Source organism: Colletes gigas, unplaced genomic scaffold (assembly GCF_013123115.1).
Source record: "Colletes gigas isolate AHSC1104 unplaced genomic scaffold, ASM1312311v1 Colletes_gigas_Sc00007, whole genome shotgun sequence".
Lineage (NCBI taxonomy): Eukaryota > Metazoa > Arthropoda > Insecta > Hymenoptera > Colletidae > Colletes > Colletes gigas.
The window spans coordinates 2,947,419-2,974,233 of record NW_025106636.1 but is presented as its reverse complement, the minus strand read 5'-3'; the positions used below and the strand labels follow the sequence as shown (position 1 = coordinate 2,974,233).

Here is a 26,815-nt window from a genome sequence, read left to right as displayed (position 1 = left end):
GTTAAAGCTCCTCATTTCATAGACACACCATGTTCAACTCTCTTTCATCAAATTGTTAGATGGTACCAAAATCCTCAGATATCAGATATAAATCCTACTGGACCTATGTCATCTGTCATCAGTGGAGCCTGATCAATAAACATCTAACTCTTCCCTCATCACACTGTCTTAGTCCCAACCTGACATTACTCTTTGCCTACACTCTCAACATTTCAAGGCAGGTCAAAAGGAAAGAAGGGGGCCTGCTAGTGGGGCTCAAACAGTAAGGCTTTCTAACAGGCCCTGCCTCAGACGACTGGAATATGGGGAAGTCGGTCGAGGATTGTATTATATAGCAATCGAGGGGTCGTGAGAGCGCTTGTGAGAGCGCGACACCTCTGGTGGCGAGCATGGGAGGCGACACCACATCCAGCATCGTCCCGTGGAAAATTCCTTGACGCGGTTTGGTCGTCGCGAAGTAACGTTTACGAGCCACGCGGGAGCCAACCTACTGTCGCGAAATGAAACGCGTTCGAATCGTTTCTAACAGAGTGTCATCTTCGTTCCATTCCCCACGATTATCCCCAGGGTACCGGGAAACGAAAGAGTTGTCGTTCCTGTTTAGAATTTATAGCCTCTCGAAGGCCACGTCGCGGACCTCTTTCTTCCAACCACGATATTTTCCAGCGAGAATCGCACGCACGAGCCACTCCGTTACATTTTTCGAGAACCCCTTGGTATCGGGGCCACGGAAAAGGAAAGATATAATCCGCGGAAACGGAACGTTCAACTTCGTGAATCCGAGCTCTCTGTATTTCCGTGGCTCGTTTATATCGACGTCACTCAGCGCGAAAATATTTTCAACGCGCTGGCGATTCGAGGGCTGGAAATAACCCGGGTGAAAATAAATTTAACGCCTGCTGGCGTCCTGAGAGAGTGTGGAGGGGGAGCAAAGTGCCAGTTCGAGCGAGACACTCGGACCACCGAAATCATCAATCAGAGTCTTTATCTCGATAGGGAACAGCTGTTGTGTTGCTCGAGAAGAAAGGAACCACTAAAGAATTTTTCGACGAGGGTTGCATATCAAACCTGTCGTCCATCAACTATATTGTGTATCACGTGCACCGTGGACGAAGTTGGATCTTTAAAACGTGAAGTATGATCGAAGGGTTAACTTTACTTCAACGACAATTGCTTCATCGATAGTGGGTTTACCATTTAACTTAAATTGAAACCATTTAATTTGTCTACATAAATAAATTGGGTCGTAAAATATATTTTTACAGGTTGATTTTTCGAGTCATTTTTGCAATAATAAATTTTGTACATTTCCGAGTGGAAATTGCAATCTCTACGATAGCAGGCCTTTGAAAAGATCTATGTCTGTGTACCGTTCTTGTGATCGTGACAATACAGCGACAATGGCAATCACGGTTAACCGGCTTTGACGATAATCTTGAGAAAAAGCGGGGAAGTCAAAGAGCAGCAATTCATCTCTCGGAACGCCAGCGACGTACTACGTTTCTCAAAGAAAGAAACTTCTGGAATTACGGGACGTCAAGAATAATTGGGTTAACTATATACATTAGAGGACGTGCCATTGTGAAATAAAATACTATAGAAGTAGTAGGAGGACCTCGTAAGAGTCTCCAATTACTCCAGTTAGTCGATAGGATGTAAAACTCAACATGTAAAATATCGGTTATCTTTGGTATTTTGTAAACATTTAAAAAAATCTTTTATACGAAACTCAGAAATAAATTTTACAGGTCAAAATTAAACAAATATATCCTCTATCTTTGACAAAAATAAAAATCTCATTAACTGCAAATACTAATTATGAAAATACCGTTCCGTTTACGTAATGGCTATCCTCGATGGGAATAAAATCGAGGAGAATTTTAGAAGCCACAGTTTCTTCAGATTGAACGATAAAAAGAAGCTAACTTGATCGTCGAATCTTGGAAGAAATTATTTCATCGATTCCCATCCTCGAAGTTCGCTGTATTCATAGAACCTTTATAAGAAACTGCGTTATTTCCATCGAGAATTGAACCGTTCGCGTATTATCTCTGGCGTCCGCCACAGTTTTACCCTTTCGAGAAATATGGCGAAGCTCGGATAGAAGCAAAAGGGCACGAACCAATTCAACCAACTATTTGTTCTTGCCACATTCACTCCTCGCGAGTCCAGGCCACGACAGAATTTGTACCGCGACCGAAAAGACAGTGATTTCTCTCGCGAAAGTAATTTAAAAATCGCGAAATGAAATTCCTGTCCGCGACGCGTCGCTTTTAAGCAAATCGACCGTGAAAACCCATGGGATACGCGCGCAATGGAACATGATTTGGTTGGAACGAAAGATTATTGCACTCGTTGTTTCTAAAAAAGTATAATACTGAAATACTACTCGAAGTTTTGAAAAAGTATAATACTAGGTCCATTGCTAAGTAATAAATTTGTAAAAATAACATCTAAATATACCAAAATACGAGAGTAGGGAGATTCTAGAGGCAAAAATAAGACGAAAAGCAAGATTATCAATTTCTTGACGGAAGCTTCGTTAAAAAGTTATTAAAAAATTTCAAATCATTCTGAAAAAATTATTTTCGATTGAGTGGAGCAATTACAATCATTTCTTGTGAATAGACATACCCCCGAAATCCGAACCATTTTCGAGAAAAAAATTCATTACTGAAAATATAATGTCTGACCATAAGTGTCTATTACCCTGGAAATTGAAAAGCTTCAAATCATTCTGAAAAAATTATTCTCGCTTGCGGGGGGCAAGTACAATCCTTTTTGATGGATAGACACACCCCCGTAATCCTACGAATTTTCCAGAAAAAAATTCGAGCAAGTGATGAAATATTTCAGCTAAAAAAAAATTTCAAATCGATCTGGAAAAATTATTCTCGGTTGCAGGGGTCAATTGCAATCGTTTTTGGTGAGGAGACACACCCTCGAATTCCTGCTCATTTTCGAGAAAAAAATTCAACACAGGTAAACATTCTCGAAGTATTAGAGCTACTTGCAAAACGAAGGATATTACAGAGAAAATAATATATTATATTTAAATATATGTAAATATAACCCTTGAAGGTGTTAGAACTGTTTATGTTAGATAATACTGTGCCAAAATTCTGTAACAAGTGGAAATGTCGAGAAATAGTCAGCCACGTTCGACAAGTTCCATTTAACGGAACACCGTCCCAAAAAAAAAAAATTCTATTCCACGTTTTCGATTTATACGGGGGTATCAATTCCCACCCCTGGCCGTGGCACGAATTTCGCTGCGCGCTGCGTAACGTCAAAAATAAAACATTAGATTGGAAAGCAAATCGATCGCTGCAATCCTATCGGCGCTTTGTCAACTGCACAATATTCGTCGAACGCAATAGGAGGATTAATGTTGGTAATGCTTGTAAATTAAATTCTATTTCCTCGATTTTATTTGACGCGCGGGAAATTCCCAGTCAAAATTTCGCTAGCTCGGAACAAGAAGCACTTTGCATTTAATTTATCCAACTCGTTGAAATTTAATAATCGCGCAGTTGGAACGATTGGAAAATTTACCGTTTTCGTTCCCAGCGAATAAAGAAATATATTAAATTAACGAGCTTTCGAACGGTCCGTTTACGCGCTCAAATAATATAAAAATTATAATATTATAAAATTGTTTAATCCAACTTTAACAGTAAATATTCTTTTCAACGTGTTACTTATTTTCTTTATTAACGATTCGTGTCGTTGGAGTTTGATCAAACGAAAAGTATAGTAATGGAGAATATTTGATCGATATCGCGAGTCTGCATGCGATCATATACGACTTACTTTCGAGCGTTGCGTAAAATTTTCTGGTCAGAAGAATTCTAGATTATCTGATTACGCTATCTACGTGGGACTATGTGGTATCTGTCTTGTAACAGTCAGCTTGGAATGGTCTAAAAGGAACGTAAGTTTCCGTTTTCATGCATGGCTGCGAAAAAGCACCGCATTTCCGCATCCTCTATATGCAACGAGCATTTCCTGCATGCAACAGTCTTCCAGAAACGGTTATTTTCTTCTCGGTTTCTCGTTTCCGATTACCCCGTTCGAGTCTCGGTACGAAACATACGAAACATCATGTGAATTCAAAATCGAGCTCAGAAGCGGTGCTCCCAAACGTTATTAAATCTTTAAAAAGTCCCGTGTTTATTTCACGATTTGAAATTCGTTAATTTCGTCGAGAAAATTTTTCCGCCTAACCTCTGTGGATTTTTCTCTAAAATTTGTTCTCCATTTGTAATAAATTTATATCTCCTTTGTAATATTGCAACTGCTGACTCCTTTTACGGTGAAATCTAATTTCGAAGAGTTTGATGCGGTATTAAAACCACGTAGATTGTGAATTTATACTCTAAAGGTAATGTATTATAGTTATTCATATAGCAGGTTCGCTACGTAAAAGGTAATATAATTTAGTATTTTATATAAGACTTGCAATCTAAAAGTAATATAGTGTTTTACACATTTATAGCGTAATATGGTAATTTTCTAACGTACTGACGAAAAGATCTTCGAGTTTGATACAAAGATGGCACGTGCATACACACGATGGAAATTAGAGGACCCCCAAATTACTTTAATTTAACTCTTTCGCTACTAATAACATTCCCACGAAATTATAATATGCATTTGGGTACAGGAATTATTATACTCGACATTTTTTACACAGACCTAGATAAAATTCATTTGAAATAGCAATTTAAAAATAATCATTTCATATAATGTTAATTGGTATTTCATGAATAATGTATTTCAGTTGATCTTAGGTTCTTTGATATATTAATAGTATAAAAAATTGAATTACTGCTTATTTTGAATAATCGCGACAAGCGTGGAATGGTGTTATTAATATTAATATTCGTTACTTTAATTTTCACTATACTTTCTAAGCAAATTGGTATAATTTTCGAATTTTTTGGACCATTTCACCCCTATTTGGTTTCGATAGAAATTGGGTCGAGAAATTATGGAAATATATGTATGTATATATATACACACAATTTGAGATAATGAAATAACAATATTGGATAAATGAAGCACTGCTGGTTTCAATAACGAAATACACGCTGGAACGAAATAGAAGCTTCGCGTTAAATTAAATTCCAATTGATTGTTCAAATTACACTTATTCGATATAGATGTTACTTCACGTTTCGATTTTCATGCGTTTTATGCGTTACAAATGTGAAAGAAATACTATCTATTGACCAAACATTGTTCGATATAAATTTTAATTCGATCGGTTATAATTGCAATCGAGTGAAAGCTCAATTCGAGATTCATTCCATTCTCTGGCGACAATTGGAAAATTAGATCGGTGTTCCGATCTTCGAACGGTTGTTTAGAATCCAATATCAAGTTTCCTTTTCTTCGTCGATTAAGCGCGTTAGTAACAGTCGTCGAATCGCGTGGAAGTTACTGCGAAGACGACCCATACATTAACTCACTTAACACCCTCTTTTTCCCGGAACGAAGTGCCCGTAGAAGGCGATCGCTATTCGGGTTAATTAGTAATCGGGGTCATGACATCGTTTACAAGGGATGGAAATAAAGTAGCGGCGTGGGATATACAGGGTGTACGGCCATCCGTAAGAAAAATTGTAACGGGAGATTCTAGAGGTCAAAATAGGACGAAAACCAAGAATATCAAAATGTTAACAGAGGCTTCGTTAAAAAGTTATTAAAAAATGAAATTAAAAAATTTCAAATCAATCTGAAAAAATTATTTTCGGCTGAGGAGATCAATTACAATCAATTTTGGTGAATACACATAACCCCGAAATCCTACCCACTTGCGAGAAAAAAATTCATTACTGAAAATATAATGGTCTGTCACCCTGAAAATTGAGAAGTTTCAAATCATTCTGGAAAAATTATTTTCGATTGTGGGGGTCAATTACAATCATTTTTGGCCATTACACATACCCCCGAAATCCTACGCGTTTTCAAGAAAAAAATTCGAGAAGATGCCTAAATTTTTCGGCGAAAAAAAAAATTTCAAATCGTTTTAGAAAAATTATTTTCGAGTGCGGGGGTTAATCACAATCATTTTTTATGAATATACATACCCTCAAAATCCTGCGCATTTTCGAGAAAAAAATTCAGTACGGATGAAACTTTAAATGTTAATAACTTCTTAATGAAGCCTCAGTCAAGAAATTGATATTCTTCATTTTTGTCTTATTTTGGCCTCTAGAATCTGCCTTTAAAATTTTTCCCAGGGTTGGCCGAACACCCAGTATACGCGTCACGGAATTTCCGTGTTTCCTTTCGCGACGGACTAATCTGCCAGATATCCGACCATTATGAACAGAACCTACGTGAACTAGAGCTTCTGTTACAGAGAATTATATTACAGTTACACACGCGTGGAACATCTAATGTCGCGCGTGTAACCTAACCGCGTGCTCTGAATTTCTAATCCACCACGGTAATTCCCCCCTAAACTGGTCTTCCATTTTGTTCGTCCAAAGATACAAAGTCGTCTCCGTATGTAGTTCGAATGGAAACAAACGAGATCGATTGTTAACATTCGACGATCGCGTGTATAAACACTTTAATCCGAGCGTTTACATCGCGTTCACTCCAAAATTAATAATTCATCCTGGTTACGCTGAATGAACACACTTGATCGTCGCGTTTGTAAATACACCGTCGTGTTTAACATTTATTCGGCCAAAATCTGAACGAAACCTGTTTATTTATGTAAATATAGTTGTTGTTAAGGATCATATGCGATTCGACCCGGTTATCCGAAATGTTTGTCACCCGTTCCATTCGTACAGAGTTCTGGTATCGATCTAAATGTTTTTTCTGATCGTCTGTACGTCCGCTTCGATTTTCATTCAAGTTCCCTGACGAGGAAAATTCGCGACTCGGTTCACAAAAAATGCCCGACAGACGCCCGCGGGAAAAGCGAACGTCTGTCAACGAGTTTTCGGATCGACTTGGGAAAGCGGCGCTTTTCAGGAGTCGGCGCGAGGAATCGCTCGCCCGTTTCACGGCGTTGATTAGATTTTCAAGTTTTAGATCAACGTGTGTGCGCGCGTCCCGTTGACGTACGTATCGCGCAACAGAGATTTCCACGTTTGATCGAGAGAAACGCGTAGCGCGAGCAACACTATCCGCGGTACTCCAATTACAGAACGAACCTCGCCCCGCTTGATTAGTGGAATGAAAATTCTCGCTCGACGATTACGCAATCCATCCACGATGGATAATTAATGCAACTGATTAATAATATTCGTAATGGTATAATGCCAGTGTCGTTGCGCCGGGCTTACGGTATTTGCGAAAGCTTATTAACGTCTAAATTGCTTGACATATTTACGGAGGTGCTGCTTTATTTCGATCGTCGTGTCGCCCAGTGTTTACCGTGCATATATTTGAACTCGAAACGGAAATCATTTTAACTAATCAATTTTGTTAAAGGGAATACAAGATATTATATCACCCAAAACATACGTTGTTGAACAAAGAGAAACAAGTTTACCAATTCCTGACAAAAATTGTGTTTTAAACGATTACTGTTCTCCTCTCAGGTTTAATTCTCTAACAAATTAGTATATTATTATCGTTTCTTTTTACAAATTGTAATACTTATAAATATACCACTTTTACGAGTGTTTCTCCATATTACAATTTTGAATTACCCGCGTTGCATTGTGACGGCCATCGATAATATTCTTATTTTAATAGGAGATTCTAGAGGCCAAAATAAGACGAAAATCTAGGATACTAATTTGTTGATTGAGGCTTCGTTAAAAAGTTATAGAAACATTTCTGGCCACAGAGTATATTTTCGGTAAAGAATTTTTTTCTCGAAAGTGCGTAGGATTTCGGGAATATGTTTATTGATAAAAAAGGATTGTAATTGATCCCCGCAACCGAAAATAATTTTTCTAGAATGATTTGAAATTTTTTAATTTTGTCGAAAAATTTCACACCTTCTCGAATTTTTTTCTCGAAAGTGGAGAGCATTTTGAGGGTATGTCTATTCACCAAAAATAGTTGTAATTGACTCCTGTAACTGGATATAATTTTTTTAGTATGATTTGAAATTTTTTAATTTTCTGGACTTTGTCCACCTTCTCGAATTTTTTTCTCGAAAATGCGTGGAGTTTCGAGGGTATGTCTATTGACCCAAAGTGATCGTAATAGACCCCTGTAAGTAAATATAATTTTTTTAGAACGATTTGAAATTTTTTAATTTTCTCGACTTTGTCCACCTTCTCGAATTTTTTTCTCAAAACTGGTTAGGATTTCGAGAGTATGTCTATTAACCCAAAATGATCGTAATAGACCCCTGCAACTAGAAATAATTTTTCCAGAACGATTTGAAAATTTTCAATTTCACGGAAAAATTTAAACACCTACCGCTTATCGATTTTTCTTAAGAAGTCGTTTTTGATTTTTAGTACTTTTGTTTGACTCCCTACAGAAAAGTTGTCTAATACTTTTTTGTAGGTACCTATGGGCTCTGCTTCAGAAATAAATTTCAATCAAAACCATTCGCTATTGTAGGAGTTGTGGCTCTTTGAAAATTGGATATTTTTTATTTGGGTTTTTCGCATTTTCCGCTGTCAAGGATGAACTTTTCGAATATTTTTGCAATTTCCACATATACTCCATTAAAATACGCGTCGTTTGCTTTTTTAAACATTAAAATACTCCAATCCGTTCAGAAGTTATGACGTTTTAAAGATTCGCATGAAATTTCAGTGAAACATATCAACGGTATGGTCAGACATGATCGGTAATGAATTTTTTTCTCGAAACTGCGTAGGATTTCGGGGGTATATCTATTGACCAAAAATGATTGTAATTGACCCCCGCAACTGAAAATAATTTTTTTAGAACGATTTGAAATTTTTTAATTTAATCTTTTAATTACTTTTTAATGAAGCCTCAATCAAGGAATTAGTATCCTTGATTTTCGTCTTATTTTGGCTTCTATAATCTCTCAATTAACATTTTTCTCAGGGGTGGCCGAAAATATTTAGTAAATATTTTTTTTAAATTGCAATAAAACAAACGAATGATTACAGTATTCCATATTAAAATTTTAAACTTCCCGCGTTGCATTGTGGCTGTCATCGATATAATAGTCAATTCTTCCATATCGAAAGTGGTACAATTCAGTAAATATTTTCCCAAAGCTTGCAACGAAACGAAAGAAGGGTGTGTTTCTGTTTCTTCCCGTCTGTTTTCCGGCGAATTCATTTCATTAAGCTTCGCCGCGGCCGTCGAATTAGAGAATGTACGTGGAAGTTAGTCGAGCCCTTCCGCGTACGAGTTCATGAATAATTCAAGACGCTCGTGTCAGAAATTATTAATATTACCAGCGAAAGACAAATATCGGCCAGCAGCGTTGTTTGTTACGTTCACAATAATGAATTCATGACGGACGATCATCTTGATCCTTTGTCGAAAGATAATCCCCAGTTTTCTTTAAGGATTTCACCCTCCACGGACGAATCGCGAACGAAAAATGGTTGGGTAAAATGCTTGTACAGAAAGTTTCAGGATGTTTGGAATTTCCGGATTCCCAAGCTTCCCTCGCAAGTTTCTATTCACCGAATGCGCCCGAGCAACAGGGTAAACATAACATCTTGGCTTTTCCAGATGTCTCCATGGAGCCAGCCAACACAGAGCCATAAATGCAAACAAACAAGGACGCGCGTATATAGTAATACTCAGACACTGAATACGAGAAATTTTACTCCCACGCACTCGTTGTCGCCCACGCGCGATTCCCACGAAACCATAACCGCGCATGGCGTCGAAACCGGCGTTTGTCAGGAATTTTCCGACGTCCGCGAATTTCACCGCCATTTTCAACGTTCAACGGCGCCGCGTTTGTATATCGAGACACAGAAAATGAAACGCCAGTTGGAAACAGTTCGGCGGAACCGAGCCAGGAGTTTACAGTCTCGTTAGGGTTACAGAGCGAACTCCGAAGTTGGTTTACGACTCAAGAAACAAGATGGCTGAAGCGCACGTTGGTCGTCGTCGTCGGTACACTACAATGACCCCGATAATAATGGTAAACCGAAAACGAGCGAAACTTATGCCGCACGAAAAGTCAATAGAAACGTAATCCCAAAGTTCCACAGAATTTTCAAACTGTTAAAATAATTTCTACGAGATGTATATAAAGAAAAAGGCTGGAAACAATTTTGTTCGCAATAATAAAACTTATTTGAATCGATAGACAACGATACTCTGTTTAGAAACTGAGAAAGTAAAAAATAACTGTTAAAACAGAGGTAATCGAAACTTTTTAACTGTTTTATTATTCGCATCCGAGACTCGTTGTTGCCGTAACGTGCTTAAAGTATATTTCGCGGATGTTCCCAACGAAAAATTGCCACTTTCGCGAGCGGATCCAGAGAAACTATTTTCGAGAATGATTTCCCCGTTCCATCGAGTAGAATTTCCTTAGAAAAGGGCACCGTGTTAAATTTCCACCGGCTACTTCTTCAACGAGCGCGCTAGTTTGCCGCGAAAGTTTCTTTCCCTCCGGTTGGAAAGAAAGCGACTTTGTTTTCTGCTCTTCCACGCCCTGATAGCTTCGCCGAATGATCACGCGAGTTCCTGGTCTTGATTGAGCTCCCCTAACTTCACCGACGAGCTCGAGTCAAAGGAAACGCCGCGTAAATAATTGGCAAAGAAACGTTCTCCGGAATGGGCCTCGCGGTTGGACGAAATTTTAATATTTATTTTAATATTTTAAATTTTCGTTCCCTGACAGAAGAGAAAAGAAAATCGACGAAACGAAAGGAAATTTGCAAGAAAATAATTTTTCATCTAACCGTTTTAAAAATAATATCGATTTGTGGGATTCTTCCGATTCAAACGAGTCCAAACGCCACGCAAATCAAGGGTCCTTGTTTGTACCAACGTGTAGTGAACTTTTAACGTTTAATTTAGTATCGTTGAATATTAGTAAAATAATATTTGACACCTCGTTATTTTTACTTTGTACCAAATCCATCGTTCGTCGTCCAAGTTGTGCAGACCCATTGTTTCCCGTGGTGTACGTCGCTAAACGATGGAAAGAAGAACACAGAAATTAGTGGGAGGTACCAGGTACTCACTTTTTCTCTTTCCGTTGTTGCTTCTTTTTCTTAAAGGCTTTCTTTACCCTCAGAAGCAAAAAAGCGGCGCGATCGATGGTAAGGCTAGGTGAAGCCTTGTCGCCGCTCGACATCCTGCGACCTAGTAGTCCCAACACCTGCAACAAACAAGCAAGAACCTTTTATTGACCCTTTTGGCTCCGTTTCAAGACTATCTGGGCGTTGCATTTCGTTCCAGCCAAATTTATGACAATTCGTTTCCTTTGACAACCATTAAAACGAAGAAGAAAGCTATTATTTAGAGAGTTCAGTCGTAAAGTGTGTTTGGCCATCCCTTGGAAAAATTTTAACCAAAGATTCTAGAGGCCAAAATAAGACGAAAATCAAGAATATTAATTTATTGATGGAGGCTTCGTTAAAAAGATATTAACGTTTAAAGTTTCGCCCTTACCGAATTTTTTTCTTGAAAATGCGCAGGATTTCGGGAGTATGTCTATTCACCAAAAATGATTGCAATTGACCCCTGTAACTAAATATAATTTTTTCAGGACGATTTGAAATTTTTTAATTTTGTCGAAAAATTTCACACCTTCTCGAATTTTTTTCTGGAAACTGAGTACGATTTCGCGGATATGTCTATTCACCAAAAATAATTGTAATTGACCCCTGTAACTAAATATAATTTTTTCAGAACGATTTGAAATTTTTTAATTTTGTCGAAAAACCACACATTCTCGAATTTTTTTCTCGAAAGTGGGTAACATTTTAGGGATATGTCTATTCACCAAAAATGATTGTAATTGAATCCCGCAACCAAAAATAATTTTTCGAGACTCATTTGAAAGTTTTTAATAACTTTTTAACGAAGCCTCTGCCGAACTGTATATTTCACGAAACCAGAATTTCACCGAAAGCCATCGACGTGAAGTTGTACGAAAGTTTTCGATGAAATTTATTTGTGTATTGATGAGACCGGAGGATTCTCTTTTACGTAAAATTAATACATCAAAATGGCCGCCTCGTGCCTGGTAACTTTCCGCTAATTTCTTTGCAACGTCTTGACGCAATTTTCATTAGAAACTACGGTGGGGGGGAGCTTTCAAAATGTCACAACTTTTGTCAAACACGGAGATCTAAAACCAGCGAGAGAGGATGCTACGTTTATAGCGAAGATTAGTTCGGAATTATCAACGTGAAAGGCAAAGGGGGCTGTAATAAGGCCTCCTATCTTGATGAAAGGAAACTTTTTCTCGATGAAAACGTATACAAAGTAAACGTAGTCGTGAAATTCATTTTGTTAATTATGTTGCCCTTAAACAACTCGTCGCGAGACTGGCGACTGTGTTTTCATTCCAGTCATGCCCCCGTAGCTACCAACTTCCTGCCACCTAGAATTTCGTTCGGTTAAATCCGCCTCGGGGGCCGCGCGACGATTCGCCATTCGTGCACAACCATGATCTCGTTATTCCGTAGAATTCGACGAATTTTGCGAAAGCAGAAACAGCTTTTGTAAACGAAATCCACGTCCATTTCTATATGAAATTTTATTCAACAGCCCACTCGAAGTAAAAACTACAACCTCGGTGACTTTCGTTAAAATGAATTTTATCCCAACCTAAATTCTATGCAATCATTTGTACACAACGAAAACTGTTTTTACTCACAAAAATAATTACTACCGGATATCAAACATTTTTCAAGAACGAAAAATAAACAAAATAAATAAAACGATCGTTCAACGTTTGCTTGGGAGGGCTTGTTTAGCGCGTCGATTGCTAGAATTTCTTTTAATTGCTTGGTTCTGAAACGATCGAGCTCATTTGAAACGAAACCTAGCGTATTTATTAAAACCACCGACGAATGTAAAATGTCGTAGAATAAACGGCGAAACTGAAGGGCGGGCCGAATATAATAAATTGAAAAGAGCCGTTTCCGGTGGCGGATGTAACAGTTTCGCGGGGTAGAAAAATAATAACGCGACCTCGACCGCGGGGATCGTTGTTGTTATTTTCGATTCGTTACGTACGCTTGACGCGTTTCCTCAGCCCTCGTTTCCGTCTCGATTTACACGTTTCGACGTCGAGTGGATCGCATGCTTGGCAAATGTTCATGGCATTTTCGCGAAACGTTCAATCCCCGAACGATTCCCACGTTCGCCGGCGTTCACTGACGTTTCATCAGTCTGTTAATTAGCGTGGATTTACCAGGAAGCGAAATATATTGTTAGCACGCCAGGCGCGGGGATTATTGTCAGTCACAGGTTAAAGTAATCTCGTTTCCGCGCTACGAATTCCGACCGGCACTTTAAACCGTCCCCAGACGGAATCATTAATTCCACTGTCAACGCGTGCACTGACAATATTTGCAAATCTGAACGTTTCCTGCAAGGACGAAGAATCGAGCCACGCGTGACGAAGCACCCGCCCCGTTAATTCGTGAAATTTGCATCCATGGTTCATTAGTTCCTGTTAAAATTAACGGAGGCGAATTCCATTCCAACAAAGAACCACTGAATCACAGGATGCAATATTCAAAGTCCTTTGCAGGAAACAGAAAGAAGCTGTTGCAAAATTTATCATACTCTTTTTTATTCCATGTTCTTTGGACGAGATTATACGAGATTAAACAATTTTAATGGGAGATTCTAGAGGACAAAATTATTAAAAAATCAAATTAAAAAATTTCTAATCATTCTGGAAAAATTATTTTCACTTGCAGGGGTTAATTACAATCATTTTTGGTGAATAGACTTACCCCCAAAATCCTACGCACTTTTGAGAAAAAAATTCGAGTAGATTCTGGAGTTCTAGGAGCGATATGTGTTAAATTTCAATATAACGAAGAATTAAATTGATTAAAAAATGTGACACCTGGACCTGGACAATGCTTTAAAAATCTAAATAAAAACGTAAGATCAACTACTATTTTACGACCTCGAAATTGATCGAGCGTACGTCGATCATCCAGTCGATCAAACCTGACGCACTGCCTCGATGATTCGCGTCTGTTTGATGGAATTAATGCGCTTGTCTATGCCAAGCTTCGTTCCATTAACGTAGAACGGGGAGATTCTACGAAATTTTGCAGCCAGATTGCAACACCGTCGCTGATGCGATTAAGGGAATCCTCCGGTGTCGGAACAGGCTGAACATTACCTGTGAAAACTGACCAATCGGTTCGAAATTAATCCGATTACGCCAAACAGAACGATACCGAGTGATACATCTTGCCTGCTGTAATTCAAAGATAAGAATTTGAATGAATCGTCTTGAAACTACCATAAATTTAGAAATCGAAACCTCTCTTTTACAAAGACACCCTTAAATCTCTTTGCAAGTAAACAGATTACAAACTGAAATATTATTTATCCGTAACGTGGAAAGGAGTCTCGAGAACTTTTATATTTTTTTCCATTCGTTATATCGTATTCATCGAGCAACGATCGCGGATTGAACTATTCGTGGGATTATTTAAGGCTGTATCCTTGACAGCGTATCTCGACGTTAAATTGGTAGGTCTGTAATCCCAATTACCTTAATTTTGTGTGCTCGATAACCAGATTGACCTTCCAAACTAATTGCCACGAAGGGTAGAAAAACCTCGATGTAAACATGTCGCGAGAGCACCCGCCGTTCGTCGCGGGATGCAAGCGACGAAGAAGCCCCCGTTTCCTCGTAATGGAAATTGTACTCGAGTTATTTCTGTTTACCTTGGCCCGTTTGAATTATCCGGCACGCGACCGGCCCGCGTCGACGAGGCGACTCGGCTTATTCCGAAGAAATCCTATTTGTAAACACGACGAGGCTCGACAATTCATTTTCTTAAAAGGACAATGCGCTCCGATCCTTCGTTCGCCGGTTCTATTCGCAAGAGACATCGCCGCTAAGTGAGCGCCATTTTCCCTTCTACCTGGCGACCTTGAGCAGACCTTGCACGCTTTATCTCGCAAATTAATTACGAACGATCTCGTCGACCTTAGTTCGCAGCAAACTAAAATCAATTTTTTTAAATTTCTTTTCCCTTATACCGTAAATATTTTATATAGATCTTGCCTGGCAATAGTTGTGCAACATTTATCGAACAAAACTTTATTAATAATGTCTACAATTTTAAGAGGACGTTTAGTCATGGAATAAACAATGCTCGTTTGTTTGGCTTCCAAACAATTTGACTACCGTGAATTTCCATATAACAGACCCGTAGCATGGACGGTGTTTGATTAGTATAGCCTCGTAAATAAGTTACTTGCCCTCCGGGTTAATTCCATTAGAGCGATTGACCAAAATACTGTCGTAATGCTGCACACAGAAACCGAAGGGCTCGAATTACCCGTGCAACATGCATTTCGAACGAATTTTCAAAAATTGCTCCAATTCGACGACGGGAATGAAAAATATTTTATTCCGTTTTCGATTTTCCAACGTGGACTCCACGCATCCCCTTGTATCGTGATTGCGGGGTCGTTACGTATATGTATAACCATACATATGTATACATACGTGTGGGCAGAGCGATATCATGCACTGGGGGTTTCCACGACACAAACTCAAATTGAAAATCAGCACTCCAATCATGTTATTGCGCAATTTGAATCCGTTCCGTCCGCGATACCGGGTTACAGATCAAGGTAACGCGCGACATACTTGCAACCCCTTGCCTCGCGATTTCATTTCAAACTGTGCGTGGCAAAAGCGACACCGAGGTTTGGCCCTCTCTGAGACGTCTTATTCATTGTAAGCTGAGGGGTTAAAGTTGCCACCAGAAAAACTAACCCCTAATCCGACCATGTGGCGCTGCTTCGCTAGGGTAGGATCTCGTAAAAGGACAGAAAAGGAAAGGAGGGGGCCTGCTAGTGAGCTCATCGAGTGAGGCTTTCTAGCAGGCTCTGCCTTAAACGACTGGGATATTAGAAAGTCGGTTGAGGATTGTGTTGCGTCGCGTAACAGCAATTCAGCGTTTACATTAACGCTACAAGCCATTAGTCAAATGGCTTTACTATCAATGTAAACTAATGTTTTCCCCGATACCCGAACGTAAAATGCAAGAAGTACCAACGCACCAATCCTGAACGAGAAAGGTTCCGATTGGATGCGGCTGGCTTCTTGCATTAGGATACAAGACGCGACATTTGGCATACAATCGAGAGACAACACAAGAACGAGAGAGAGAGAGAGAGATTCCAAGGAGCTACAGCCTTCAACAAACCCCAACATCCTGCATATCAAAAGACGTGCAGGAAAAGCTACCAGCAGCGCCACGAATCGAGCGCTTGTGAGAGCGCGACCCCTCTGGCGGCGACCATGAGCGGCGACGCCACAATCGAAATGTAATTTGATTAGACTTGCAACAATTGCTTCTGAAAAGTAATTGCAGAGTAATTAAGTTGCGATTACACGATCAAACCGTATTATTAGAATGTAATTACACTGTAATTCCAACGCATTTACATTGCAGAAATAATCGCGGCAAATGTGATCGAATTTGTCCGACGCTGGCTAAAACTCATCGATTGACAAATAAGTATGTTTATATACAATATTTATATGGTATATAGGATACACTGTACCGAGTAAAAAAAGCTTTAGCGAACATAGATCGAAAGGTCAACCTTCTCTGAGATATAAACATTTTTTACCCTGTATATTCATATTAGTCTTTGAATAAGCTATTATTGGGACACATTGAACTATTTATTGGGATAATTTCTTTTTATTTAAGGCGTCGACGAATCTAGTGTTAGAATCGCGAGTAAAGTAGGGTAAAAATTGAATTCGTTAGCCCGGGACACGGAGCAACTCCCACGACAAGCAATCAAGATAGGAAAATACCGAAACGAGCTCTTGTCGCGATTCGAACCCGAATGGAAACTGGCGGTTAATTGCGGGCGAACTTTCTAGAGGGCGGATACGAAACCGAAGGGAACACGCGCTAACAGCAGTTTCTACACGCCGTATCTCACCGAACCGTCTATTAGCATACGTGTTCCTGTATTAAATTACCAAATATTATCTTTAAGTAGAGTCGATGGTTTCCGTTTTCGCGTGCCCGCCAAGGAGTTCGTCCTGGCGGTCGGTGGTCGGGCTCGCGCTTCGGATCGATAAGAGATAATGATTAATGCCGCCCGATATTGTACGCCGTGGCGTTTAATTAGCCTCGCTATCAAAGCTGTCGCTATATAACATTAACCGATCGACTGAGAGACACCGCGCTTGTAAAAGCAGGGGAGGGCGACTGTAACGCGACTCCGATAAAGCCTAATTGCACCCGATATTTTGACCCATGGAAATTTGGACATTGACAGCCCTTTAACAGCGTGCTCGCGAAAATGGAACCGTTTCTCGCGTAATCGAGAATGGGTTGATCTTTAAAAATAACCAATCTTACGGCAACTCGACGAACACACGAGTCAAATTGGAAACAATCTCGATCAACTGCAGTCAACATTGAAACACAAATTTGTACATCAAGACTTACATCAAGACTGCAGCGATTGTTGCAACGTCCCAAACTAAACAAACATCTGTCTCAAATTCTACGACCGTAACAGTAAATCCTCGATCCTCCTCGATGATCCCGTTTCTCGTAATTAGTCGATACTTCGAATAGAGAAATACGTCCACGGTATGCAACTTGAATCTCGAGCATCCTCGAATGACGCACGACGGATAATAATATTAAAAATTATGAAGTAGACCAAAGATATTTCCAGAGCATCAAAAGTAGTAATAATGAATGAAACATTGTTGGAGCAACTTCTTCGCGCAGCTTCCAAAGAAAATTTCGCAACTAAAACGTTGTTTTCTTTCCGGGGGGGAGTTCATCGAATTAAACAACTTGTCCCCCTGGGCGAGCACGAAAACCGCAGAAGTGAAAATCCAATACCGGTCGTCTGTAATACAATTTTCCGCGTGTATTGTTCCCGCCCTAGAAATACGACAATAAATAACGAACTATTAACGCGAAAGAAAAATCCATATTTAAATGTTCAAACGCGGACCGTTTCGCTCAACAATTTTACCAGCTCGTAATCCTCAATTTTCATCGCGATGATTAAATCTCCCGGCAATTTTTTTAATATTTCTCCTACGCGGTTGATCGAATTAAATCGAGCCTGAAAATTAACTTCGAAGGCTTAAACATCGTCGTAGCTGTCGAACGGGGAATTTTGTAAAAACCGTAATAAAGTTGTGCCAGGAATTTTATTTTGGTTACATGTAACCGTTATCGATTAGCATAAAGCAAATTACAGAACTTTTGCATGCATTTTAATAGCGAAAATAAAATAAATGTAAACTGTTTGATGGTAAACTAAAAAGTTTCTGTTATCATGAAATTTAATTACAGATGCTAATCTTTGTATCATAAATTTTAAAATATATTTTCCAAGAGTTACGTCTGTGCATTTTACTTCCTAACGACCGCCATCGCACGGTGCCGTAATCATACGAATGGCTCATTAAACGAAACAGAACGTAAAGCACGAAAGAAACGGAAAATATTAATTAAAATATTCTTTCCTAGGAATTAATATTCCGCTGAATATACATTTTTCCGTGGTCCGAGCGTCGCGTGCAGTTTTACAAGCCGCGCGCGAAATTGATACTCGACCAAAATGAATAAATAATATTCCATTCGCTATTGAATTTGCGCACGCGCGCGGTGCCTCTGAAAGTCACTGGAAGAAAGTGATTCCCGTTGGATAGCAGCTTTCAAAGGGAACTTCTTTTTAAGCTCTTATTAATCCACCGTCTTCGAAGTTATGAACCGAGTCCCGGCATAGTTTCAGTCTCTGCGAGGGACTTTGTGCTCGGCCCTTCCCGCTGATTCGTTCAACAGCGAGCAGGAAAGCTCGCGCGAAGGTAGGCGCAAAAAAAGCACCGCGACGCCAAAGGAAATTGCACCTGGAGCGTTAAAGCACCGACTGAAATTTCTATTTCTGCCCTGAGACAGTGTGCTCTCGATTCGATAGGAATTTAGTGCCAAAGAAATGAAACAAACGAGAAACACCTTCCTATAAACGGTTCAAAGATTTAAAAGTCTCTGTGAAATTTTGTACGACACAAGTGAAATATATAAAATATATGAAACATATGAAACAAATGAAGCAAATGAAACACTTTTCAATAACGATTCAGACATTTGAAATTCTGTATGATATTTAGTATGACACAAATGAAACATATGAAACAAGTGAAATAAATGAAACATGTGAAACAAATGAAGCAAATGAAACACCTTTCAATAACGATTCAGACATTTAAAATTCTGTATAAAATTTGGTATGAAACAAATGAAACAGGTTTCAATAACGATTCAGACATTTAAAATTCTATATGAAACAAGCGACAAATACATCAGTTCCATGACATAGAGCGTGAAATTTGAAACTCACGACGCTCGATCAATGGATGAAGTGAAGGTCGAGTAAGTTTTTAATTTTGATTAATATTCGCGTATAGAAAAATTTTGTTCATGAAACGATCGGGATTTTGCCTGTCTGCTCTTCCGCCGAGGGAACAATTAAATTACACCCGGTTGACTTAAACTCTTTTCGGGCCGGGAACCGATGCAGCAAAGTGCATCCATTATTGAAAAGCGATCCTGGCTGAATGCAATGATTACAAGAACACCGTCAAGTTTACCCCGATTCAAGGATCAATAGGCACCACGCCTATTCTGCGGGCACACAATAGCAAAGGTCACGGTTTATCTCGGCCATGCTAATTAACGAATCGAACTTCTATAGCCACGCTGATCGCTCGAAGAGATAATTCTTTCGCGAACTTTCCGACCGCCGCTGGAAAACTTCTCCGTTCGTTTCGTCACGAGATCCCCCGAATAAATCGGGGGAAAAAGAAACTTTCGCAGCCGTTCGTAATCCCGCTCGAACTACCGCGCTACGATATAACGTTAATTCAGGAAAATAGAAATCGGATTGCTTTAACCATCCCGATACATTAGGGACACCTGTCCTTTCAATAGAAGGCTTCCTTCGGGTCTTCGATTATTCCGATCGAATATTTAGTTCCGTTCGACGCGAAGAATCGAGGACGACGTGAATTTCTTATCGCAAGAATGGAGTCTTATCCACGGGAGGATTTATTTTTCCGAGGGAACTTCTTTGTCAGAGGACATCTTTATTCCTACGAAACGTTTCTGTTCTTGTTAGGCGCGGGGCGAAATGTTACGACCATCAACAATTTTTAAAAATTTGAATGAACATTCTCTCTATCGTTTTTAACAAAGAACAAAATTAAAACTTTTTATATCACGATTCCAATTTTCCAAACATTTTAGTCGGGTTGTTTTCGTTTAAAAAAATTTGTGAATAATTATTTTCTACGATTTAAATATTATCAAAGCGCATTGTGAGATGCCCGTCTATGATTTTACCGAACTAAAATAGTTCGCTGAAGGTTACGGTAGGTCATAGAAAATAATAGAGTAACATTTCCTACGTTATAGTGGATGCTTGAAACGATGACCATAATCACCGATGCAATATCGCGATCTATTATATAATCCACCGTGTCACGTGCACGTCTTATAATTTCCAGATTTATTTCAGCACATGATGCAACCATCCTCCGCCTCGTATTTTCCGGTATTATCGGTCCTTCTTCGGAAACGAAAGAATCGACCGGTCTAAAATCCGTTAAAGGACCGCCATATTGGCCACCCACGTCCTATTCATCGACTCGAAACAGTATTGTCAAATACAGTTCTTGCACTCGATGCATAATGCACAAGACATCCTCCATATCGACGACAGAACGAGCCAGATATATCGTCGATCTGGACCACTCGGGAACCACAAATTATTCATTATGTCAATCATTCCCTTGCACTCGAAAAGGACTGAAATTAATGCAAAGTAACAATCATCGTCCAACGACAACAAAAGAGTAGAAAAAGAAGAGATCGTTAAAGGACTTAATGAAGCAACGAGGTTCGACAAACGCCATTTTAATATTTCCGTCAAGCTTGCAAGAACCCAGAGAAAAATTCAAATCAACCTAGAACACACAATTTAATGGAAGAGATAAATAAATTCAAGAAAAGTTACAACACAGTCGTAAACTCACAGAATCATAAAAAAAAAATATGATTTGCTCCATGGAGGAAGACAAATCTGTCCGAGTTTGAACTTTGACATAAAAATTATTCGAATTCCCTTTCCATAATAAATGGAACTAGTCTGCAATCACGCATACTCTGCGACATTAACGAAACGATGCACATTTATTTACGCGCGAGACACGAACTTTTCAAACAGATCGAAAAATGGAAGTTAAAACGGCGGGAAATTTGAGTCGCGAGGAATAGAGATTTGGAACAACTTAATTTTTATCGTTTTATCGTTATTATTGTATGATTTTATTTGTTATCGTTTCATTGCCGGACGAAATCGAATCGAGAACGAACAGCTCTCGAAGCACCGTATAAGTCGAGTCTCGTTTTATCGCCGCAAAGCAGCCGACATTTGATCATTCCTTTAAACCCGGAGTAGGCGAATCTGTTGAATCGTGCATTGTCGCCGCTCCTTTGAAGCGAAACGAAGGCTCTTTTGGATGCAACGCGTTTGACCCCGAAGCTATTCGTCGAAGATATTCGTCGAGAAAAACGGAGGCTCAATTTTCACTCTCTGGTAAGAAGACCGTAACTTTCTAAAGTAGCTTATTCGTTTCAAAATGTTTCCTTAAATTCGTTACTATTTTCTACGTCTGCATTACAACGAGCAATGTACCTCCTTGATCTTAAGCGTTCGCGATAAGTAGATTTAAGAGGATTTTCATCGCTGCCGGACATAACTTCTCTAATTGGATATCGTAAAAGGTGGATTATCGACCTGGATGTAAAACGATCGTTCCGCAAAGAACGTGGACATCGCAAGAATACGAGTACTAAAGAAAAGCTCCGGAGGCAAATTAATTGACAAGCTTGCTGTTAGCATTTTCTATAGACCGTCAATTAGGAATTTACTACGTATTTCCATAAATGTTTGGTCGATAGACGACCAAGGTACAAGAAATGTTCTCCGGCGTTTAAACAAGGGAAAGTCATTGTCCTTTGCGTTACAAGAGACGAATAATTCCGTAATATATCACAGGTTGTGAATAATTTGAAGCACAGAACCGTTCTCGTCTTACAAAATGCAATTCCATTCACGATCTTCAATTTCCAAATCCACCTTTTATTCGCCTCGAATTCGGATTGGTCAACCTTGTCTTCCGCCTTCGAGGACCAAACCTTACATTTGTGTCATGAATAATAGATCTTCTGTCGCAAACTACCTCAAACTTGCGGCAGTGTATGCTCGCCGATAAACGTATATTTTATCCGCATCTGTTACACCTTTTTTTACGATCGTTTCCCACCTGCGTGGCGCCACTACACGCGCCATTTTTCGTTTTTCCAATACGAAATTATTTCTCTCGAAATCTCGTCTTTTCCGTCTTTGTTTTTAACGATGCATTCTGCAGCTTCTTTTGAAAATTTTTTACGATAAATAGGCTTTGTTATAAGTTTCAAGTATTTTGTAGGAACGATAGGCAAAGAAAATGTCAGGGCGCTGACACGGGACTAAAAACGGGACCAGAGAAGCTCGACCCCTTGGATCGTCATTTCCAAGCGGCGAGCTTTCATCGATCCAACGATATACCGTCCCCTTCATATTTAATAGTTTATTGCGTGCTCGTTCGACATTTCCAGCAACAGTTTACGGGGGAGACATTAATATTTCAACAACGGGGAACAATGAAGGCCTTGATGCCTCGGTTAATGGGCTTTCAAAACGAGACACTTAGGTCGTCCGGCTACAAACGGGACACCGTAATGTCTTCTCTGTTTTAAATAATAGGAGTGTCGCTTATGAAAGTTGTATGACTTCCGGACGGACACAATATGGCGGTCATTGTTCATCATGGCGTGAGGCGTAAAGAGATCTGTGATCGAAATTCGATGGTCGTTTCTGAATCTTCGTAAACGAGAGTTAGTTTAGAAATTAATTAGAAACTTTTAGTCGTTGTTCCTGAATAAAATTTGTGTGTTCGGCCATACCTGGACAAAATTTTAATGAAAGATTCTAGGGGCCAAAATAAGACGAAAATCAAGAATACCAATTTGTCGATGGAGGCTTCCTTAAAAAGTTATTAACGTTTAAAGTTCCGCCTGTGAACTGAAGAACAGCTGCGCGCGCATGGCAGTGGTTCTCACTCACAAAACTTTAAACGTTACTAACTTTTTAACGAAGCCTCGATCAACAAATTGATATTCTTGATTTTCGTCTCATTTTGGCCCCCAAAATCTCCTATTAATTCTTTAAAATACATATTCGCCATATATGTATGTCTCAGTTTCGTGAGCAGCGAGCCCGAATAAAAATCTTTTGTCCAAACAAATCCATATCGACGCTGTCGTATTTGTCCCCGATTACGTCAATTTTAAACCACCGAGACTGTAATTTAGCCAGGTATATTGAAACCTCGACGCAGAGGAACTGCAGTCTTCTGTACGATTGCTGCAACGTACTGGTAAATACGTTGAACCGTGCCGTTAAAAGGCTCTCGAGTAGAAAAATCCGGGTCGAGTTGAATTTTTCTAAAAGCTGCGTCAGTACTACATCCGACAGTCGTGAAATTATCGCGAGTTAACGCTTTCGCGAAGCCAGTTGTACCGCTTGGCGAAGTCACCGCCGACGACATTTTCCTACAGCGAAATTGTATCGAACGCGACCGGCTCAAAGACGGATTTCCTCCGCGAGTATCGAGGTCGGTCTTTTCCCTGGTCGGGGGGGTGGTAAATTATAGCGCAACATGGCGTTCGAGGGTGTTAAAATTTCTCCTTCGTCAATGAGATTTCGAACCGGAAACCTCTAAATAACAAGCTTCGCTACGGTGTATTAAACAGAGAAATTCGCGCGACCAACGATCGATCCAAGTCAACAGTCATTAACAAGAAGATAAATTGAATGAAAATTATTTTAGTACGGATAACGATGATTAAATTTCTTCCAGAAGCCAAAATATAATTTGAGTTGGGTCTGGGTTGCGGTAAGAAGAATATGGCGTACGATGAAGTTAATTATTCTAGTATCGAGAGTCAGTAACTAGAAAATAAATTAGTGATTAAATTTCTTCCAGAAGCCAAAATATAATTTGAGTTGGGTTTGGGTTATGGTAAGAAGAATATGGCGTACGATGAAGTTAGTTATTCCGGTATGGAGGCGTCTTAAGTGTCAGTTCACGACGAAATCCATGAATCGAGAGTCCAGAGAAGGTCCTTGGAGCAGTTTGGTCAACATTCATCATGGCGACCTTACCTCGACTTGGTTTCCGACGAAGTGAGGATTAAGGGTGAGCGACTGGCGTAAACAGAGGCTGATTTACGAAGATTTGCCAGCCACGACGGTGCGGATCTTACGCGCGCGCGGCTTTCCGGCTTCGTGGCACGGCCATCTTGCGTGTAAACAATTAGAAGGATGGACGTGCCGGATCGTCGGAGGAATGCGGATTATTCCGACGGGGGAAACTCGATGAGATTCTCGCCCGCCCCGTACAATTTCTTTATAACCTTATAAAACGTAAAAAAAAGCAAGTTGAACCTTGAATGCCCGCGTCTCGATTCGAAGTCTAGAAACCGTGCGCCGGGGATCATTATTTATACATTAGAGACGAAGATTCGAGAAGAGACGTATTTTACTCGGTAAAGTTCCAACGATTATTAAGGCGTTTATGAACAGGATCCGTGGCAAATGGAAATGGGGAATTCAACGTTAAGAGACCTTCGAATTGATCGAGCCGGTTCCGGCGGATCACGGAAATTACCCGACTCTGATCGTTCTTCCCGCGCAGAGAGTCAACCCTCTCCGCCCGGCGATGTAACAAATGGCTAACAATCGTTCGAGATAAAGTGGACGCTCGCGCGCTCCGACGGATCGGCAAGAAACAAAACGATGCTACGATCCGCCACGAAAAAGCGTTAAACGCGTCGGGAACAACGATCGTAAATATTTCAACGAAGAACGAATCTTCAAAGAGTAACGAGTAACAAGTACCCCGTTGCAGCATCGAATTTGTCGATCTTACCGACGCATTTACTGCCACTTGTGGCTAAAAGAACATTAATTCCGAAGATCGGATGTTGGAAATAAATCTAGATGGTACCAACAAGTTTGTTGAGAGCGGAGTTTCGTTTTCCGCGGGCAATTCGAGGCGTTTGGTGCGACGGTGGACGCGTCGAGTGTAATTTGACGAGATTATCGATATAATTATGAGAGAATCGAGGACGCGCAGGAACAATATCGGGTGACGTTGATCTACGGTTGCTTAACTGGCGCGGGGCTCGTCCGTTTCGCAATCCGATTAATAAGTGCACGCGGATTGGCCGAAATCACGGGCGACGGGGATGGAAGTCGGCGCGAAGCTCGAATTACTTAAATAATCGAATTGTTTCACGGGAAGCCGTTTAATCGGCGGCGAATCATTCGGGGAATTTCGCGTTCCGGTCGAAGCCCCGCCGCGTCCTCGAACATTGTGGACCGCGGAAACTATTCAGGACGAGTTTCGCCGGCAACCATATCGAACCACGATGGAAATTAACGGAATACTTGCCAGGACAGAGCACCCGGACGCAAGGAGCTGACATACGCGAAGACATTCCATCCTGGATCGCGAATCTCAACTTATTCCGAAAGGAACGAACTCGATCAACGGGGAAAAAAATCCGAAAAAATATCGATCTTCTCGTGATACACAACGATAACAATAGCGTATCTTCATTGTACTAAACTTCTGAACGTTGAGAAACTATTAAAAAAGCTACATCTACAGTGACTTATTTGCTTCTTCTTCACAGTCTTTTTCGTCGCTGTTATTCTAACAATCAATGCCAGGTTTTACTGTTTTATTTGTCAGACTGAATTGTCACTCGAGTTGTTCGTGTTTTGAATTTGATTTCAGAAAAATAATTCAATCTTGTCGAATGAGCTTTTTATGAAAATTAATTACGCGAAAGGCGAAAGAAACAACATAAAGCATCGAGAGATAAAGTTCAGAGAGAACAATTCCAAAAAAGGAACAGTTTTATTAAGAATTGTCATTGGTAATGCTCGTCGACGAAAGCGGTAGCGTTTGAAGAAGTTGAAGGTTGATAAGAAGCGAATCCCAAAGAAGGGGGAGAATGAATTATAGCAGCGAGAAGTGGCTGTAGGAGAAAGAACCATGATATTTGAATGTATGATAAATGGGACAAGATAAATCATTGTCGTGTCTGGTGGAAAAGAATTCATCGCGGCGATGATCACGGTTTGTAAGAAGAAGCGTAAATAAAAAGGCGTCGTTGTGGAGAGAATTTTATACAAATTAAAATGTTTCGAACGAAAGACAAATGATTTCAAGTATCGCGTAACTTGAAGCAACTTTTTCCCCTATCGATGATCATTGCAAATTGCTTGAAATAAAAATTGGATTATCAAACTCCCGGATAGAAATTATAGGTTTCGATTGTTGGTCCTTCAATGAATTATTTTTATTCGCCTATCCGTTGGAGGACGTGGCTAACGAAGGTTTCTGTAATAGGCTGCTCTATAATTCGCGAACACGCTATAACGATGCATATTTCATGAGTTAAATTCGCTCGCCAATAGAACGAAAATAGCTTTCAATATTCCGAGTTAAGCACTTTCAACGAGTCCGTTAATAAGAATCTTA

At 39.8% G+C, this 26,815-nt stretch overlaps 1 protein-coding gene across 2 annotated transcripts in view; it reads right to left on the bottom strand.

Annotated features, from left to right (window-relative positions):
- LOC122396185 overlaps positions 1 to 26,815 on the bottom strand; it is a 128,705-nt gene that overhangs the window by 88,352 nt on the left and 13,538 nt on the right. For both annotated transcript variants that reach the window (XM_043394362.1, XM_043394363.1), the window contains exon 2: positions 11,127 to 11,263. In XM_043394362.1, the coding sequence (XP_043250297.1) occupies positions 11,127 to 11,263 (137 nt within the window). The remainder of the gene's footprint in view (positions 1 to 11,126; positions 11,264 to 26,815) is intronic.